The 21,096-nt window shown below is 37.7% G+C and overlaps 1 protein-coding gene across 1 annotated transcript; it reads left to right on the top strand.

The window, feature by feature from the left end:
• The first annotated feature begins 394 nt into the window (after positions 1-394).
• Positions 395-20,762, top strand: LOC137393096 (peptidyl-prolyl cis-trans isomerase G-like). Its single transcript, XM_068079507.1, has 19 exons — positions 395-569; positions 4,461-4,535; positions 5,049-5,156; positions 5,436-5,480; positions 8,282-8,369; positions 12,082-12,111; positions 12,270-12,409; positions 12,508-12,613; positions 13,448-13,597; positions 13,814-13,949; positions 14,525-14,666; positions 14,957-15,215; positions 15,522-15,575; positions 15,711-15,765; positions 18,187-18,319; positions 18,504-18,603; positions 18,797-19,603; positions 19,765-19,794; positions 20,527-20,762. Exons 1-19 carry the CDS (start codon positions 506-508, stop codon positions 20,555-20,557), a joined length of 2,553 nt encoding a protein of 850 aa, XP_067935608.1. The 5' UTR covers positions 395-505; the 3' UTR covers positions 20,558-20,762.
• The last annotated feature ends 334 nt before the right edge of the window (positions 20,763-21,096 follow it).

The raw sequence follows: 21,096 nt of genomic DNA, 5'->3' as shown, positions 1-21,096 counted from the left end.
TCCTTGTGACTCAGGCTCTCCTACCTCTTGACATCCAGTTTTGCTAACATCTCTGTGCAACAGCATTACTCTGTAGCTATGCTTTTCTGTTGAAATGCCCAACTTTGATGAGTTGTTTTTTCTGAGACAAATGTACTTTTAGAAAGCTAGAATATACATGTAAATTATCCCTAAATTAGAAGCTAACAGCAGTTACAGCACCCAATTGCGTTCACTTTTGGAGTTGCTTCCTTAATTGACTTTACCCCAGTTTAGTGTTAACAAGGACGAATCGTTGTGGGTTACTATTTCTGCGACACTACATTAGCATGTGATCCATAAACCTTTCCCCTTCTACGTAAAACTTCATGGTACGTTGAACGATTGTTACACATCGCACTGTGTGCAGCGATAACTTTAAAAATGTGAAAAAGAATTACCCCATTCAAAAAACTCCTCGGTTGAGAAGATTAATTAATGTTCGACAAGCGTCTATTGAGTTGTAACTAGTTACATCAAACAAGCCATGACTATTGAACATCGAAAAAACGTGCGATGCTTCTTTGATATTGAGTTTGCAGAAAATCCAGGTATTGATTTTCAACGTGTTTGTTCAGTTATATTTTTGACTAATTTCATAGTAAAACCTAAATTTTATGGATGCTAGTGAAAAAATCATGTTTTGAGCATTCATTTGTTGTCATACTAATTAAACAAAGTATCTACAACAGTTAAAGCTGTTATTATAAACTCTCGGAAGATCTCCGTTCCTATAGCCAATAGTTATTTTTTGTCTCCCCGATATTTTCCCACAAATTCATCTGAATGAACATATTCGTTTAAAAGCATGTCAGTAGGCGGTAATTTAAAACATTTAAAATGCTGAATAGGACATTGTGTAATAATTGCCTTATGTATTTTATCGTTTTCGTCCTTACCAGGTTATGATCTAAGGTGCCTTAGCACTAGTAGGTTTTCGATGATATGAAGAACTCCCTCCATATGTATAAGATGGTTAAGTTATAGATGGGCGTTGCAATCATACCTGCCAACTCTCATGCATTGGGCGTGAGACTCACGCAATCACCCCAAAGAAAATATGAAAATGCGTGAGAAAATCGTGAGATTTTTGCCCCAATTTCAACAATTTTATATATACTATCATTGATACATCAATTACCCCAAAACCAAATCTCACGCATTGCCCCACTCTTTGGTTGGCAGGTCTGGTTGCAACATTAAGTAGGGTGAACGTACAAATGAGCAGAGAGAGAGAGTTTATTTTTTCTTTCCATTACCAAATCGCTTATTAGCCCTATTAAGCAGCCAGGCTGAGCGATAGAGTTTGAATTAGCGCCCTTTTTGTTAGCGTTTTGAAAAAACAAACCTGCTTTAGGAAGTCGAAGGAAATCACAATTTTGTTTGTTTTTTCTTCATGTGGTGGAGTATGCCTACTAGGTTATGTCTACCACGCCCAGAAGAAATGCTGTGCCAATTAAGTGTTTGGAATACATACAAGGGTAGCAGTATGACATTGTAACTGACCAAACTCTGAGAAACCAAATCATATTTCTACACGAATCAAATACAGGCCCTTCTCTACTTACGAACATTCGTATCACGAACAATGGTAGATACGAACTGTGTTGTGCGCATGTCAAAAGTGTTCGTACAGAGATGCTGTTTGCTAGATTTTGTATTGCACGCTTTTTTCCAAGTAGTGCGGCTTTTTGCCGTTGACGCACCGGACGCGGTGAGGGCGCATCCAACATTCGCCCAGCAAGAGGCTTCCTCTGCCCAGTTCGCCCTAGAGTGTCATTTAATTCCTCTCTCTGTCACAACTATCATTAAATAAACAATTTTATATTAACAGTAGATTACAGTTCAATCTTCAAACAATTCTAATATTCGTGAAAACGTTAGTATTCGCGCCATACAGCAACACTTGAAATTTCAGTAGCGTTTTTTTTACATTAGTACTTTTTCTCTCCAGTTGTACATATCTTTATATTGCATATTGTTTCATTATCATTTAATTGTTCTTCAACTGCAGCACAATCTAATATAGGCTACTCATACAAGCCTTTTTGTTTAACCTGTATCCAACGTCTTGTGTAGCGATCGAAATCTAACAATAAAAAATTTGCTTGGTAATGGGATTGAAATCGCAAATCTACTAACAAGCGCGTGTAACCACAAGGCCAAGCCATTCTTATCACGCCAGTCGCTCTTACCATATACTGTATATCTTTTTCACCTTTGCGCCCTCGGGTTAGGATGCTTTTATTATAAGATTTTTTTGCCTCACAATATGGAACACAATGTTTTTATTGTCCTTGCTATACAAAGAAGAAAGTTTTTCGGCTTTTTTCGCCACACGATATCAACAACAATTTTTTTCAAAATTGAAATTTGGCAGTTGGTGTACTGATTACGACGACATAGCCTACTGAGAATGCAGATATGCTATTTGCTGAAATCTCTCTCTCAATGCCTGAAAGAGATACGATGCTCGCATGCTCTCTATTTCGCGCTCTTACTTCAGCATTAGTCGTTATGAGTTACAGTAAAAATGAAACCGCAAACGGATGAGTGATAGGATTTTAGCCCATGACAAAGTTGAAGTTTAGTTTTGTAAAATACTAAAACTTAGCTTTAAGAAGTATGGGTTTAGTAAGCTAAATTCATGGAATTTAAATTAAACGGTTATGTTATACGTTTGTCTCGAAGGTACGAACTCCCCACGGAATGTGCTGTAGTACAATGTAATGTTACATTTTCTTGCAGATCATAACCATAAAACACACTCAAGTTACTGTAGGTAACTATAGTTACTAAGGTTAGCAGATATGCTTTTGTTACTCATTTGTAATATGTACAGTACATATATAAAATTTTTGAGGGTGTTTGTATTAGATAATTACTATGGGTTTTTATACCACTCCACGCGGCATTTTCACCTTACGATGCCAACACTGAAATGAATTAATATCATATAATTGTATAGCAAATAAATTTTCATTGTAATCATAACAAAACAGACTTTATTTTGCCATTATTTGCTAATTATTTCACATTTACGTTTAAACACCTTTACAGTTGTTTTATTTTTTCTCTTAATTTATTTGAGCTGCGCAAAACACTTTTCTCATCTTTTTTTTAATCATTTTTCTCATGATATGAAGTTAGGACGGTAACTGCTGTTATATGTTATATAAACATAAATTTTCTGCAAAGACTTTTTTTATTACCCGAGCAACGACGGGCATTTATCTAGTTCTTATATATTCCTTAAACATACATTCCGTAAAAAAATAATAAACTGAGACAACTTATTAACAAATTCGCTCAATGAACGGCTGTTCGAAATGTATCTCATTCGCGATTTGAGGAGTATCTATAGTTGACTTTATCTTTAAACTCTCTCTGTTAGCCTTCATTGTTAATTAGTATCTATTGAATTCAAAAAGATTAACTTGCTCACATGGTGAGTGGTAAAGCATAAAGCTGATGGAAACTTGAGAATTGTCTTCTACATTTGAATTTTTTAATATGTGACCTGAAAGTATATACGTATATGACATGACTAAAATATTTCTCTCAAACACAAGGTGATTTTCAGCATACTATTTAAAACATTACTAACATTTCGCTAGTGAAAGTATAAAGGCTGGTATAACTGAAAGAATAAAATTTAAAAACTCGAAGAAATATATAAATTAAGTTGATTTAAATTAGTTTAATTAGTGTAAGGTAGGGTGAGTTACGCCATGTGTTTCTAATATGCATTTGCGCACCTACACTTCTGGTGACATGTTTCCAATGTAAACTGTAACCCTTTTTTATTTATTAGTAATTTAGTTTTTGCATTAATTTAATTTTGCACATTTATTTTTACACGGTTTTACCTAATGCATTTATTTTAATTGTATATATCATCAAAGTATTTATCATTGTTTTATGGGCCCTGAAATCACTGGAAGAAAGTAAACTAGAATTGATGTATTCTGATAAGACTGCTTTTTACCAATATGATGGTTTCAACACGTGAAGTAAATATTTAAATTTACCAACTTTGTATATTGAGGTCTGACTAAACATAATAAGAGGATGTGCAATTTCATCAATAATTTCACCAATAATATTCAGGCACCTTAGAGAACATTTAGAGAACATGTCTCTCTCTTCTTGTCAATGCTGATATTGTTATAAGTTGCATCGCACAATATATAATACATGCCTTTAATCTGAACACTGGTTATGCTTCACCTCTGAGAACTAATAATTTGCACATCTGTGACCCATTTATAATGAACTCGTCTGTAGTAAAGCAATGGTAAATATAGCGAAGCAGACGTCTGCATGTGTACATCCTTTATGCTGACCTCATTGTAAGCGAATAATGGTGTAGTGGAGCCTATCCAAAAAAATTAATTTTTAAAATAATGTGCGTCTTCCAATTTCTGTGTAATCAATTGTAGTTGGCAGAATAGTTTTCGATCTTTATGCTGACAAATGTCCAAAGACTGTGGAAAACTTCAGGTCATTGTGCACAGGTAAGTTATGGTTAATTAAGGTATGGTTCTAAACTTGCGCTTGGTGTTCTTGCTCTGTAGATTTTTATGTTTGTGTTGACCACTATTTGGTATTTGTTGTTTTGGAGAGGGCACGATAGGCGCTTGTGAGTTAGGCCTTTGCGCATTGGTATCTCTCATTGTACATCCCAGAGCAACCACTAAACTTGGAATATATATTCTTGAAACATAGCCATCAATATAAAGTTATGTACCTGGTAATTCTGCTTGTAGCTCTTTTGTACTCTGATATGAGGTGATTATTGTAGTAGATAATAAATATATCTGAATGGCGATATTCTGAGGCATTTTTAGATTTTGTAGTAAAATAAGTATTTTTATTTTGCTAAATAAAAGTAATTCCTTTCACAATCCGATGAATACATCTACCTCTCATTGGTTATTTCTCAGATACATGGAACTATTTGGAATAGATAATAAGGCTTCATCAGATCTCTAATATCTGCTTCTCCTGAAGCCTGCTTATATTTTTAGGTGAACGAGGAGATGGGACTGTCACCGGGAAACCCCTACACTATCAAGGAGTTATCTTCCATCGTGTTATCAAAACCTTCATGATTCAGGCTGGAGATTTTGTTAATGGTAAACGGCTATCACAATTATTATAAGTTGTCTACTCTCTATTCTAAAGTATTTAGCTGGATATTTGCACTGTGCCACCCTCATGCTGCTAGTTGATTTTCCCCTGGAGTATTATAAATCGCTGTATGGATTTGCTAACATGTTTGCAGTCTGGCACTGTTGAATCTAAAGCTATGCAGTTTCAAACTGGTCATAGCACTGCTCCTTGTCGTGCCTCGTGTCAGACACTTGCATCACTTGCCGTTTATTCATAGTACGCACAACATTCTTACTTATCAGGCAACGGTACAGGGGGTGAATCCATCTATGGTGGAACCTTTCCAGGTAAGCTTATTTATCTGTTTCATGTAGCTATGCGGTGGTTTTTTAGAAGTGTTTTACGTTTACTAAACCTATTCTTTACAAACTAGCATCAGGTAGTAGTTGGCTGAAAGAAAAGGCTTTGTTAGCTACTAGTATCCCTTTAGTAATAACAGAAATACACACGTAATAGTAATAACAGTAACATGACTGTCTGTTCAACTTCCTTCCAAACACAAGAATAATTAGCGACCATTTGGATTTGACTTTTAGATTATGAAAAAAGGTTTTCATGTTTTGCACATTCTTACAAACCATATTCTTATACTTATTTGTACTGTATAAAATAACAGTATATTTGCAAACATATCCGTTCATATATCTGAAATTCTGTCCAACATTCCTCATATATGCTCTCAGGTAAAACGGCTTTCACGATTGTCATGAAAAATACTGAGTAGTAGTCAAAATCTGATTGGTTCGCATGAGTGGCTCAGCTCATTCTATTTATTGAGGATTTTGTTAGTGTTCCAAAATCGTAGCAGCATCAGCTCAGCTAGCCTGTCTTGACAAACTGTTGTTTTTGCGGAGTTGTTCCCCCGTCGAGCGGACGAGCAACACAACAGCTTGTCACAAGACGTACTGCACCTGATGCGTCAGCTGCACTTATAGGGAGTTGTTCTCTTCCGTCTATGCGGCTTAGTTGCGATGTTATGTCGGTCGCTGGATTGGTAATCATAGCGAATTTCGCACAAAAATTTATGTAGAAAAAATAAGATTACAGTAATACTTCAACTTACGAGTGCTCCAACGTACGAGAAACTTGAGATACGAGCCAGCTTTTAAGCAAGTTTTAGCACCAACATACGAGCCATGTTTGAGATACGAGCACGTGAGTCAGTTGCCAAGTATGCCGGAGGTGTTTTATGAGAACAGCATCACTCTGTATTTTTCAACTGCTTAGGTCATACTTTTGTACCATGGTTTTTTGGTGCGATTTTCAGTGCAGAATCATGTGAATTAAAAGTACTCTGCGTTGACCGAAAGTTTGCCAGTAAAAGGAAAGATAATGCAAAGAAAAAGCGAATGATAACAGTTGATATTAAACGGAAAATTATTGAAAAATATGCAAAATGTGTATGCGTGATTGAGCTAGCTCAGCAATATGACAGAAATACATCCACAATTAGCAAACAGAAGGATTATATTCAGGGCATTTAGTTCGCGAAAGGACTGGCCATAGTTTCTAAATGGCGCAGCGATCTTCACGACCGCTGATGGAGAGACTGCTCAGGCATTGGATAAACAATTGGCCGGTGACAGCGTAACTGAAACGACGCTATATGAAAAGGCCGGTGCTATCTAGCAAAACTATAAAAATAGACATTCGGACAAGTTGGCTAGTGGTCGTGCATTAACCTTTTGTGACGACTCCTGCGTTCGTCCTAATCGCAACATGTTGCAAGGGCGACAAAGGCAAACGTCTTTAAATAGGATTATCTTAAAACGGCCGGCTAGTCGTGAAAGCGAAACAAAGGAAAAATTAGCTAACCAGCGAGTAACTTCAAACTACGAACGCCGAAGAAATTTCAATTACGTTAAGTTAAAAATGAAAGTTTGCTTTTAGGTTTGCTTCTACGTTTGTCTTTTAAGACATTGATAAAATTCAAATTTATCAAAGTCAACTGTTGTAATGAAGGATAACTTATATCTCCCTCTCTGGCAAATGCTAGCATTAGCTACTATTGTATGTATTTAATTTTACATTTTAATTAATCACATTTCCTTGCATTATTTTTTAATTGTTGCTTTTTGAAAGCATTTGGTAAATTAGGACAATAACCAACATGTTCTTTCTGTTACAATATTTTGTTTTGCGTGTTTTATTTGCATTTTTTAGAGTATGGAAACCAATCAATATATATTTAATGGTTCTATATATAAATAAATTGCACCAACATGCGAGTAAATTAACATACGAGCTCAGTCTCGGAACGCATTAAGCTCGTAAGTCGAAGTATGACTGTACAACGTTTAACCAGCGACCAGTCTCTGCGGTAAACTTTAGTAGAACTTGAGAACTTAGGTAACAACAGCGACTAAGCATGTCGTTATTTGTGCGCTCAGTCAGTTTTGTTTCTACTTTTGTATCAGTCAGTTTTATTTGTTCTTATGGATTTTATTTTCAATTTATTTTATTCTTAAATTCTACTAACGTTTACAACAAAGACTGGTCTTTGGTTAAACGTTGTAATCTTATTTTTTTCTACATAATCTTTTGCGCGAAATCCGTTACGATTACCAATGGAGCGACCGACATAACATCGCAACCAAGCCGCATAGACGGAAGACAACAACTCCCTTTCCGTGCAGCTGATGCATCAGGTGCAGTACGTCTTGTGACAAGCTGTTGTGTTGCTCGCCCGCTCGACGGGGGAACAACTCCGCAAAAACAACAGTTTGTCAAGACAGGCTACAGCTCAGCTTACATCGATTGCATTAGGGAATTATTGTGCAGTTGTATTGATTGCATTGGGAATTCTTGTGCAGTTGCATTGATTGCATTAGAAAATTATTGTGCATTTGTATTGATTTATTGCGCAGTTGTTTTGATTTATTGTGCAGTTGTATTGATTTATTTCGCAGTTGTATTGATTTATTGCACAATTGTATTGATTTATTGCACAATTGTATTGATTTATTGCGCAGTTGTATTGATTTAGTGTGCATAAATTGATTTGTAGAAAGTTGATTTGTTATTTATCTGCATAATCTGCTATCTGCATTTATACTTTGCTCTAGTTAATAATCTGCTTATACTCTAGATGAAAACTTGGACCTGAAACATTCCAGACCTTACTTGCTGTCCATGGCCAACAGGGGACCAGACACTAATGGCTCGCAGTTCTTCATGTGAGTGTCATCGACACCATCGTATATAGTAGAGCAGGAGGGCATCAAAAAGCTGTCAAAAAAAGTGATTTATTCCTTTTGGAGGTGGGCTATGTAATAAGAGTGGCATCTAGATCAGAATTTTGAGCTGATTTCAAATATCTGGTTTCTACACCTCTCAGATTGTTCATTTTTGAGCAATTTAATTAATACATTATTTTAATTAAATAAATGTCTGTAATGTTTCATGTGCTTCTACCAACAATGTAATAATGAAAATGGCATATAAATACTAAATAATTAGCAATAACCTAAGTTGGAATCAATTCTGATAACATTAAAAAATTTATTCTTTAATTATTATAATATTAGAATTGTATTACATAATATTATGTGTTCCCATTTTGGTTGATATTGTGGCAGCTTTACAGCTTGTCCTTGTTATTCCGCAACTCATATATCATTACAGATCTGCAAAACAAAATGAAAAGTATTTTTAAAGACTCAGACCATGCATATATAACATTTTAGTATACATATATTCATCATTAATGCTGATTATGTTGAACCGTTTACTTTATTATGCAAGTGAAATCGCAATTAGTCAGTCTTTTATACGGTGTGACACATGTATTCTAATCAAAGATGAAGTGCACTTTTGGTTACAATACCACTCAAATGCTAACCTTCTAATTCACAGTCATTTGAGTCTTCTGTATCACTACTTTCATCTCCATCCTCTTTATTTCTATTGCTACAGCAGCTGCTTCTGCACATGTCCGTACACTTGAGATCTGTATTGTTGCACTGACAGCGACGAGACTGGCACCCAGTTTTGCATCGACAAAACATGTCACGAGCACATCAGGAGGTGCTGGTTGTTGTGTTATCCATCTAGCTTTAAGCTCTCCATCTTCCATAAATCATCCATGTTGCTGGGGGATGGGGCATTGATGATGATTTGCTTGGCTCTTCACCATATCGCGGCCTGATGGGCAGCCCTAGATATATGGAGATTTAACTCATCTAGTGTTGGTGGTAGGTTTGGTTGTGATGTCCGAGATGGTGAGCAGATCTTATACCTTGCTTCATTGATGGAACTTGTTTCTTCACCATATAATCTGCATATGAATGTCTCAACAGATTATCTTATTGCACCATCAACTTCAAAATCTGTTCCCAATGATTTCAGTGTGTTACAGAATTCAAGATTGTTCTTTAGCAGCTTGAAGAAATTTATCTTCCCGTTGGAATAGAATGCGCTTACACTGTCATATCCACTTAGAGCATGGAGCCCGAGCAGTGCTTTGCATCGTTCGGATGTGAGGGCAGTAGACAGACAGCCTGTTTACATATCTCAACTGCTTCTTACCACAGCAGTAAATGAGTTTTTGTGATGGCAGCTCATTCACTAGAGATAGACAGCTTAGGAAAACATCTGTGTCCTGGCACTCGACTAGAACTTTTGAGCTGGGTTTGTCTTCCATTATCTTTGCGATATGTGATAACACGCATATCTGCTTCCTCGTGGTCTGGTGTCAAACTATCTATTTGGTTTACCGCGTGATTGATCCATTAAGGTCATAGCTGATCATGTGGCATTCTTGAGAAAAAGCTGTTACAAGATCTAGTTTCTGCTTCACAGTTGACTTCTTCCATGTATCCTTTAAAAATTTCACTAAAGCAGTCTTGTTTGAGCCATCTGCTAAAAATTCAGAAGTTCGGACTAAACACAGCAACCTTCTGCCCTCCTTTCACACTTCTATGACTTCTCTCACCTCCTTTAATGCTGATATCAGGGTATGTGTCACAAACAAAATCCACACGACATGTGTGATATACATTTGCAATACTAACTATCCGTTGCAAAAGCTGACTTGCAACCATGCCAAAAGTTGGAGGAGCTTTCAGGGTCTGAATTTCGGCCATAGCATCAACCACAACAGCGCCAAAGACTGGTAGCTGATCCTGATTAACATAGATTGATGGTTGATCATCAACATCTTCGTCAACAGCAGCCATCAGAGCCGACTTGGCAGTCTTCAATATAGAGCCATCAAAGTTAACCAGAGACCAGCTGATGTTGCCAAGAGAGAATGATAACACTTTTCTCAAATCCAAGTTACGCTGTTGGCTGATCACTAACAAATTCTCAAACAGTCTGTGCGAACACTCTAGGACTTTTTCTTTTGATTTTTTCTTAGCTGATGGTAATGTGGAGAAGGTTTTGAGCTTGTTTGACTTGATGGATGCATTGAAATCAATCTCTTGGGTGCTTAACCTCCTCTGGACAAATTCTGAAAGCTGTTTCTCTCCTATCACATTTGCCATTTCAAGATCCTGCTTCACTTCAATGGAGGCTTTTGCACCACTGGTAATATGCACTAGCTTGGTGGTTTGAAATGCAAACGGATTTATTCTTGCTGTTATGAGTCTTTCATGACTTCCCTCATTTTCTCATCAGCCTTCCATGCCTTTTCATGCATCTCATAACTTGCTGCATCCGAATCACCAGGCACTAGCATCTTCCTCATGTCTGTATGTACAGCTGTTCGTTCTGGGTGAGATAGAGTCCAGCATTGAGAGGCTGATGATTCCTGGTAAACCCTATGATTCCACCGTGAGACTTTGAGTCTCTTTTAACTGCTCAATAAATCACAAGCGATAGAGCTGAATGGACAGTGATGTCATGATTGATAAGTAAAATACCTCTTCTTCATAAGAGCCTCATACACCTTGCTACGCCATACTTTCAGATTAGTCATCTCAGTACAGCATGCCATATCTAGCGTAGTTTGTGTGGTCATATGCTAAAAACCAAGGAAGGATCATACATGTAATTTATCTATAAATTTATGTCCAAATTGTAGGCTATAACATGTCATGTAAACTGCAGAGTTTATTTTGCTGCTCACAAAATGAGCAAACAAAAATGAAAATGTTTTCTTTTTCTCCCACCAATGTACCATCATCATGGAGTAATCATCATGAATTTGTAAAGCTATAAATATCTGATCTCACCTCTTCTGCTGTATCACATTCTTTCTGTCTCTTCTCATGTCTTTTCTCAGCTCTTTCCATAACGAGTTTGTTACAATACTTTTTATAACAGGCATAATGACAACAAGTCTGAACTCTCATCGAAGTTCTCAATGCTTAGTACTTTTTGAGCAATTTTACATTGAATGCTCTTTTTTTCTAATATCAACCATCTGTTTGAATACTGTTTGGCTGTCTCATATTGAAATTTAGTCCCTCTGACTAGGGTTTCATTCACAGACTAATCAAGACAGTGAAACAAGTGGTCTTGCTGCATCCTTGGCATGGGTTAAGGAATGCTGAGAATTGACTCACTTAATCACAAATAAAACCATTTATTAATTTTTGAGATTATAAAATAGTTTTCTTTGTCTGATATGTGAAGTTTTCCAACCAAACTTGGAGTTGCCCCCTCCCATTTCGAAAGTGCTCTCTAGCTCAGAAATGTGCAAACACATAGGTGTAGAAACATTATAATTGAATTCAGCATAAATTTCTGACTATAAAACATCTTAGTTTGAGTAGCCCACCCTCCGAAGGAAAAGGCTGAAAGATAAGTTTATGTTCCTGCTCTACTAATACATAGTTTTTTACCATCACTTTTGGAGTCTTGTTGCTGGTTTTTGTGGTTCTCTCCTAATCTACTCGTTTCTTGGACTACATATTTGTCCTTGAAGATGCTTGTCTATTTTAGATTAACTGCACCTGCCCCGCATCTCAATGGGTAAGTTAATCTGTGTTTTGACTGGCATGTGAAAAAGTGCTACATAGAGTCCGTGACTGAAATATGTTTTGCATAGATAGTGAGTACCCCATTGCACTTTGCCTTGTCAGCCCACTGACTATATCCTGCCTTTATCAAAATACATTCTTATATTCAAGGAAACACGTGGTATTTGGCGAGGTAGTCAAGGGGTTCGATGTTGTGGATGAAATTGCGCAACAGGAAGTGGATGAGAAGAATCGGCCCAAGTCTGATGTGAGGATATCCAACAGCGGAGAGCTTATTCTTCAGCTTAAGAGTTTGTATCCGAATTTATCTTCTTTTCTGTCTTCATAAAATACACATTTTCATATTTCGCAACCAGTTGTTCTCTGAGAGTGGCGCTTCGTTTTTCAGAGAAGAAAAGAAGAAAAAGCTCGGATGTGTCTGATGCCGATGACAGTGATTCTCCGAAGAAAAAGAAAAAAAGCAAAAAGAAAAAGCATAAAAAAGATAGAAAAAAGTGAGTAAACTTGAATTTCCCTTTAGGAAGCAGGCGTGATACTACAAGCATATGTAACAGGTGTACTAGCCATTTGCTTGTTGCTGCTCCATTTAGCAAATTCATAGATAATCTATGTGGTTAATCTGAGTCTATGATTTGGCACCAACTTTGTTTGTCACAAGCACCAGCTCTGTGTGTCATTTTTAGTTGGTCAATAGTCAGCATTCTTCTCAGGCTAATACTTTTAGATCACGTCCTTCGAACTTTCCTAATAGCCCACTCCTCTTTGGACCAATTGTATCAAACCCAATTGAAGAGGTGACCTATATATAGTGTAATTGAGGAGATAGACCTATATGGAGTGATTGAGGGGAGATGACCTATATAGGGTGTGATTGTGTAGAGATGACCTATATATGATGTGGTTGCGGAGAGATGATCTATTTAGGGTATGATAGAAGAGAGATGACCTATATATGATGTGGTTGTGGAAAGATGATCTATTTAGGGTGTGATTGAGGACAGATGACCTATATATGATGTCGTTGAGGAGAGATGACCTATATATGGTGTGATTGTGGAGAGATGACCTATAAATTATGTGGTTGTGAAGAAATGATCTATTTAGGGTGTGATTGAGGAGAGATGACCTATATATGATGTGGTTGTGGAGAGATGACCTATATAGGGTGTTATTGAGGAGAGATGACCTATATATGGTGTGGCTGAGGAGAGATGACATATATATGATATGATTGAGGGCAGATGACCTGTACATGGTACGACTGAAGAATTCTTTGATATAACCCATCATTGAGCTCTAAATGGTGTCTCATCATTGGTTTTTTATAGAGACAAGGAGGAGGAGGAGGAAGAGGCTGAGGAAGAGAAGGTGTACTGTACAGTAAGAGCGGATGAGATTCCTGAATTGCCCGCCAATACCTTTCTTATGCGAAAACCGAAAACAGATGATCAGCAGGAGTCAGGAGAGGCTAAAAAACCGTAGGTGACACTTTTTCTTAGCATTTTGCAAGGGCTGATATGACTTAACATTGCATCGAACATGGTTTCTCATGGTAAAAGAGTTAATACTCGAATTATTAGCTCTAGGTTGTACTATATATTGTTGAGGCCATCAATGCTATTGATATATAAACCATGTCTAGCCGCTGGTGAAGCCAGTAATTCATGCTCCTTATGCAATGTTCGAACTTGTAGTGAACAGCGACAGGAAGATGTCGGTCGTGACAGGCCTAGACGTGAGTCGAGAGATACTGGTCGCTTTGAGAGAAGGCGTTATGAAAGAAAAAGATATGACCCGAAGGGTCGAGTGATCAAGGGAAGGGGTTTTTTGGTAAGTCCTTTGACTTACAACTTACTGCCACCTTTACTGTATACAAAACTCAGATATTCAGTCAATATCGTTCTGATGTCAGCACACAAACTGTTAATGAGAATGTTAATAATGCTGCATAGTTCAACAAGACGCTCTGACAAAGAATGTTTAGTCTAGTAGGTAGAACATAAAGAGTAAAAGCATAGGTGGAATAGCCTATATCTTTATCTCATGCCTTTTCAGACAAATAGCTGTATCACTCCTTCATCCTGTTTAGAATTACTAGTTTTTTGTCATCTCTCCACAAGTTCTAGTCAATAAAATGACCAATGTTTCTTTAATATGCATGCACTTTGTTTAAACAATTTATTCTTACACTAAAATTTTGTGTGAACTTTGAACTTTTCAGGAAGAACTTCATGTCAAAATAATCAATAGCCAAGCATTTTATCCTCTGGCTATACCTTTCTCTACTTTTCATATTTTCTATTTATATCACTTCCTCTATGATTATTAAAGGACAAGTGGCGGTGTTTGTATTTCTTTAGCATTTGTTTTGGTGTAGAGAGTTCTGTATACTGAACATCTTGCAGAGGTACCTAGACAGAAGATCTAGGAGCAGGAGCGTCACACCCCCTCACTGGAGGAGTGCCCAAGGGAGGGTACTTAGCATAAATGACACCGAGGCTATAGCCAAAGCTGCCGAACGATACGCTCGTGTGGAGAGCCCTCCGGGTATCCTTATACTGATTCCTTTTCTCTGGACTCTTCAAAAGTAGTATAGGAATGGTTATAGAGATTAGTTTAGTGTAACTATAGGAATGGTTATAGAGATTAGTTTAGTGTAACTTGCCCTGATTTTTTCTTCTGCAGCCGCTAGGGTCAGCAACCTAAACTGGTCTACAGGCCGGTAGTTTTTGCAATTTTCTTTTTTTGAACAAAGTGTGACCTAGCTAATTATTTTATGTACGAATCTGAGACTGTGTTGCTAAAATAGAACTAATGCTTGGCATCTTCTTATTCAGCGGAAAAGAGAAATGGTGAAGCATCTCGCAAGCCAGACACTGAGAGGAACTGGAAGGATGCTCGTGATGAGAGACAGGCTGAGAGGGAAAAGGAAAGAGAGCGGCCGAGAGTACGGGAGGCTCGGGACTCTAAGGAGAGAGAGAGGAGAGAAAAGTTAAGGCAAAGTGACCAGTATAAGTCGGCTGAGTCTCTAGGGAACAGGTTTGCTGCCGAAAAAGAGAAGTCACCAGACGGCGGAGGGACTAATGGCGTTAAAAGGTGAAATGGAAAATGCTCACAGTTGGCGTTCAGCTTTTGTCATAAATAGTTTTTTGTGTGATTGTTCAGCTATAAAGACCTTGGTACTTGTGAAGAACTCGTTCTCAATGATGACCGCCATCACTATATTTTCATTGCGAGATTTTTTTCTGATGACATTTTAGATGGATGCAGTTCTAAAGCTTTAAGCTGTAGTATTTTTTCATTAATCCTTGCATTGTTCTTTGTTGTTTCTTGCATTCTGCTTTGACAAGGTACTTTCCTCTCTTCGTATCTAACGTTTATCATTCTAATTTATTATGTTAGGTCAGCGGACTCTGACTCAGAAGATGGTGAAGTTAGCGATGGTCGACAAAAGAGGTACTGCTCAGATTATTACCGTATGATGTATTTGTTTATATTCATTTGTATACCTCATCCTGCTGTACATTACATTATTTTATTCATTATTCATTATTTTATTACATTTATTTATGTTGTGTGGTGTTGTTTTAGCTCAGCTCTCCGATATGATAAGCAAGAGAAGACAAAGGAAGATATTTCTTCCAAGGTAATGATTAGTATACTTTATTATTCATTGCTATAATATTATAATAATGAATTATAGTTTATTAATTATATAATATAATAATATTATATTCTATTATTCATTACTCTCAGTGAATGTAATGTCGTATGCTTATAGATAGTGAGGGCAGTCAGGCCCGTATTCTCTGGGGCGGCTGGCTGGCTGAGCCGCCCCAACTTTTTAAGAATTTTCTGTGGCTAAGTACAGTCAAACTCGGATAACTCGCCCTAGGATAAAATGTAACATTTCATCTCGAAAACAAGGTTAACACGAACAGATTTGTTTGGTTCGTTCCCACGCAATGATAAATTGCTTCAGATAACTCGACCTCAACATCATTTACTCGAACAGTTATTTGCCCAACGGCTGTGGAAACGGTTTTTATCGCTGTAGAATATCACTTTATTCCAAGCCATAGAGACAAACATCAACTTTTAGTAGTTCTTAGGCGTCATTATTAGCGGCAAAATATTCTTGTTAATGACTTTTATAAAGGTTTGCAAAAGGTCAAGTTTTACCAAACATCCGCTTGGCCATGTCCCATCGAAAGCGTGCAAACCTCCGGAACTTAAAATAAAATCGGCAAAATTGATCTGTGTTAAAACGCTGAAAAAAAGTCTTTTTTCTGAGCGTTTTAACCGCGGTCAAGTTTTGCCTATTTTAATCTAAAAACGTCCCAGCAGTCACATCACCTGAAACAAAACAAATCTCAAAAAATAGAAAAATGTTGATACTTTCCGATAAAATTTTTTAAAACTTCACATGAGAGGCCCGGCTGAGACCTACATGAGAGAAACCTGTTGGGGGTCTTACACCGCCCCCCTCCACACCCCCAGGTGCTCATAACTAATCGCCTAACACTAGCCGCCCCAACTTGCAATCAGTGAATAAAGGCCTGAGGGCAGTTTATCTCATGTTATCTGCATTATTGCCCTAAAACATCACCCTCTATTACTACCGTAAAACCTCTAATCGAACTCCATTTCTTTTTGAATGCCACCTCTATGTGACTGCCACTATGGGAGAAGAGTTGAAAAATAAAGCGCCACTCTTGAATTGGACACCACCTCCATTTGACCACCACTTTGACATTCTTTGATCTTTATCAACCCATATTATCAACTGATCAGTAAAAAAGTGTCCACAAAATCGTATTAATAATGAATCGTTTATATCAATAACAATTAATTCTCTTGTCCAACCATATGGCTTTTTGTTTTTTTTGTTAAGACTTTGAAAGCAACACCGTAAATATAATTGATGACGGTATAAGGTAAATAGTAGTTCTTTGGTTAACGCGGTCTTGATACTTTAAAGTATATGAAAAACGGTTTACATGTACGATAGTATATGCTAAAAGCTGTGCTTAACGCGCATGCGGCTAGAAGTTTATCGATCGAAACTTTTACTGGTTTGTTTACTTTTACTTGCAAAAAATTGTTTGGACGCTAGTATCGACTAGTTAAGCAGTGCAGAAGAAGAGTTGAGGTCAGAAGGCATTGTGGAAATTATTGAACAACCAGATGTTCGTTTCATCAAAAGCAACAATCAAAATGCAACCTGCCGAGCAAATAGTGCAAATATTTTTGTTTCATAACCGTTCATTTTTGTTTCTGCATTTATTATAAGTATGGTTTGTTTATGTGACATGTTCATTAATATATCTTTGTAGCATTTGATTGATTATCGTTATATAAGTTACAAATTTGCAGATAAATAGCATATTATTTAATAGCATCATTCCGGTTATCTGATCTCACAATGGATCGATGCTCGTAACTCTTCTACAATGTAAGTTAATAGATTTATAGCACCCAAAAGGGTTAATGTCGCTCCACCGAAAAGAGGGTGTAAGTGCAAAATATAGGCGACATTCGCTTCGCCCGCAAAAGGGCTAAATTTATCTTCCCAAAATTCTGACAAGCTATTTGAAAAATGCAACGCCAGATTTGAAGGCCACCTCTATATGACCACCACTATAGAGGAAGGGTTGAAAAACAGAGCGCCACGAGCCCACGACATTCAATTAGAGGTTTTGAGGTATATGTGATATCTTTGTGCCATCACAGTGTATGCGTCATTACATTTATTACACTGCGGTGTATTGATTTTACACTACGCATTATTGTTAACATTATTGTTAAATGACAGACAATTCATGTATTTTTATTGATTCAATGTTTTTTTCTGGTATTATCCACTCCATGTTGTTCTATTAGTCAATCATCTGCAACAGACTTTGTAAGCTTTTTCTGTTGTGTTCATTTAAACCTTTCCGATACCTCACTAAGACGAAAGAGAAGTAGTCTGCTAGCTGGATATCTGAAACTAGGAGGGCGTCCTACTTGGTAGTTAACTGAGGTTCATGGTCATTCCTTTAATAAATTTGCTTTTGTTTTGCAGATCACGAACAAGGAATACTCTCCTATGCAGATCCTAGTTGGCACTCTTAAATCACAAACTGAAGACTCAAGGAAGGTTGCTAAAAGGTCGTCGTCATCTGACTCGAGCGCAAAGGATTCTCAGGGTAGCGACAGTAAGGAAATATGATGTGCGATGCATTCAGTAAATGAAGCTATTTGTTGCTATGGATTCTTGCGATGTTTTGTCAAACATCACAAGAGATTTATGCTGATATATAAGATTGACTTTATTATGAGTAAGGAGTAGGAATATGTTGAGAGTATTTCAAAGTGTATAATGTATCGTTTGTTACTCAGGTGAGGATGAGAAGGAGGCACCAGCTAGTTCAAACCTTGCAAACAGGAAGGAAAGGACCAGAAGCAATTCCAAATCGACTGACTCTGACAAATCTAGCAGGTGAGTTAGATGATGTTCTTTTGTGATAAACTGTCAACTGCTGCCTATATGAAATGTCTATCATGTCTGGTCTTTCAGTGTGATAAACAATGCTACGAATATTATAAACTCTTTATGTACTTCTTATGGCTTATCTAAAATCATAGATTACATTCTCCCTCATTATGTATTTTTACTTTGTGTGTATTAATAGGGCGGCATCACCTGCTGAAAAGCCGACACAGAAAAAGGTGAGTCGCTTGCAATCAAGCCAACGCAGAGCTTCTAGGTCTCGCAGTCGATCCCCAAGACGAAGAGAATACCAAAGATCCAGCATTCGTCAACATAATCGTACAAACTCACGAAGGTCTCGTTCTCATGGAAAAAAGTCTCGATCACGTTCGAGAGGTCGTCGCTCCTTGTCTCGAAACCGCAGAAAACGTTCTCGCTCTCGCAAGCAGAAGTCTCGATCTCATTCGCCGAGAAGGCATTCGAGATCTCGGTCAAGGAAAAGACATTCAAGATCTCGGTCTAGAAAAAGGCATTCAAGATCTCGTTCACGTAGAAGGCGTTCAAATTCACGATCTCGGCGAAGAACTTCGAGATCGAGAGAAGACAAACCACGGCCGAGGAGATCTCAGCGCGATGATTCTAGGTCACGTAGAGAGCGATCAAGGTCACGCAGAAGAACTTCAAGATTACGTCGCCCGAGCCCACGATCAGGTAGAGGGCGGTCTCGATCACATAGGCATTATTCTCGATCCAATTCAAGAAAGAGGAACCAACATCGAAAACGTTCAAGGTCACCCTCTGTGTCCAGGAGGAGACGCTCAAGGTCCCCCTCCGAGTCGAGAAGAAGACGCTCTTGTTCAAGAAGCAGTTCTAGTAGGAGCTCTGGTGGAAGGAGCAGGTCTAAGAGCAAGGGTGGATCATCTACAAGTCGGTCTCCTGAGACGAAAAGTCCATTGAGAACTTCCAAGTCTGAGCCAGGCATCACTGACCCATGGCAAAGAGCCACCAGGTAACTTTGTGTATAGTAAATTGGCCCACCTATTAGCTTTCTAAATATTTATAATTAATTCTCTGGCATTTACCAGCGGTACGCACTCAATTGCACACCGCTGTCTAGTTGCTATAGAATGGTTTCTTCAAATCACGCTAATCACTTATTTCTTATTACAGGAAAAAGGCAGGAAGCAGCCAGTCGTCTAGGTAAGCAAAACTTGCTTGTTGCAAGTTTCATATTTAACCCTCTGTTACCCTACGTTCTCATTTACTGCAAACAAGTTGTTTCACGGTACTCTTCAATCTAGTAACTCACTGCTGTAGTAAGGGTTGGGAGGGCATTCTTAACTACTCATCTATTGCTATTACCAATATGCTGGAGCCTTATTTTACATGAGGCTTTCAAATTCTCACAATGCATAATGTGCATGTAGTAATATACACCATCACTAATGGATAATAGAGAATAGACATTGGTTAATCTATATTTTGTAAAGGAGGAGTGTTGTAAAAGTATAACAATTACTGTTTAGTAGTAACTTTTACTAGTATTGCTGAGCTTAAAGAGATAATCATGTGAACAGCCATTTCTATTCATTATACTGTGACACATGAGTTCTTCCGCTACTGGCCTCACCTTAATGTCAGGTTTAAGAGCACTTATTCAGTTGATATGAGTAGCTGTCTGCAGTTACAGAAAACAGATTATACATGTAACACACTCTTATAAACATGTTCATCACATTTAAGTCTACACTAGATCTCTCAATGTGTCATCACTTTTATTCTTCAGCAAATAATAATCATTGTATTGATGAGCGACAGCCAGACTTATTGATATGCCTACAGTTGCTTCGCCACCTACCACTTGCTTCCTCGTGTCAGAGGAGCAGCTCTTGTCTTTTTTATTCTTGGTTTAACTGCATCCTCTGCTTGCAGGTCAAGTGGATCCAGATCATCTTCTCCATAGCAGTTTGGTTATAGATGCTTAAAGTAAATTGGACTTGAGAAGATTATCCTTTGCAATGGCTGCCTTTCATGCTTGTTCATTTTTTACTGGTGTTTCAACGTTTAAATTTTTACTTTGTACCATTCTGCAATCATCTGGGATCCGAACTAGACTTCTGATAGTAATTGTGTATATTCCTTAAAAATATATTCCATATGGTTGAAAACAGGTTTTGTTACATCATTAGGGTGTGTTCATTAGGGTGTCAGGATGGCTTAGTGGTATCATCTTTGACTATCAACCATGGGTTTGGTGGTTCGAGCCCTGCTTAATGCCAATCTGACAAAAAGCTCTCAGCAAGCTTTCAACCCTAAATTGCTGGGTCTTTCGGATCTAGACCTTAACTTGGAGGCCCCGTGTACCACACTGACAATGTGGGCACGTTAAAGATCCAGCTCTGTCCTTCGCACATTGGACAAGTGAAATGGCTACCTGGCTCTGTTAGACTGGACGTGTTGCAAAAATGTATCCCTTCAGGTTAATCTGACAGTTCCAGAAGA

Source organism: Watersipora subatra, chromosome 4 (assembly GCF_963576615.1).
Source record: "Watersipora subatra chromosome 4, tzWatSuba1.1, whole genome shotgun sequence".
In the NCBI taxonomy this organism is placed as follows: domain Eukaryota; kingdom Metazoa; phylum Bryozoa; class Gymnolaemata; order Cheilostomatida; family Watersiporidae; genus Watersipora; species Watersipora subatra.
This window is presented reverse-complemented; position numbering and strand designations above follow the sequence as displayed.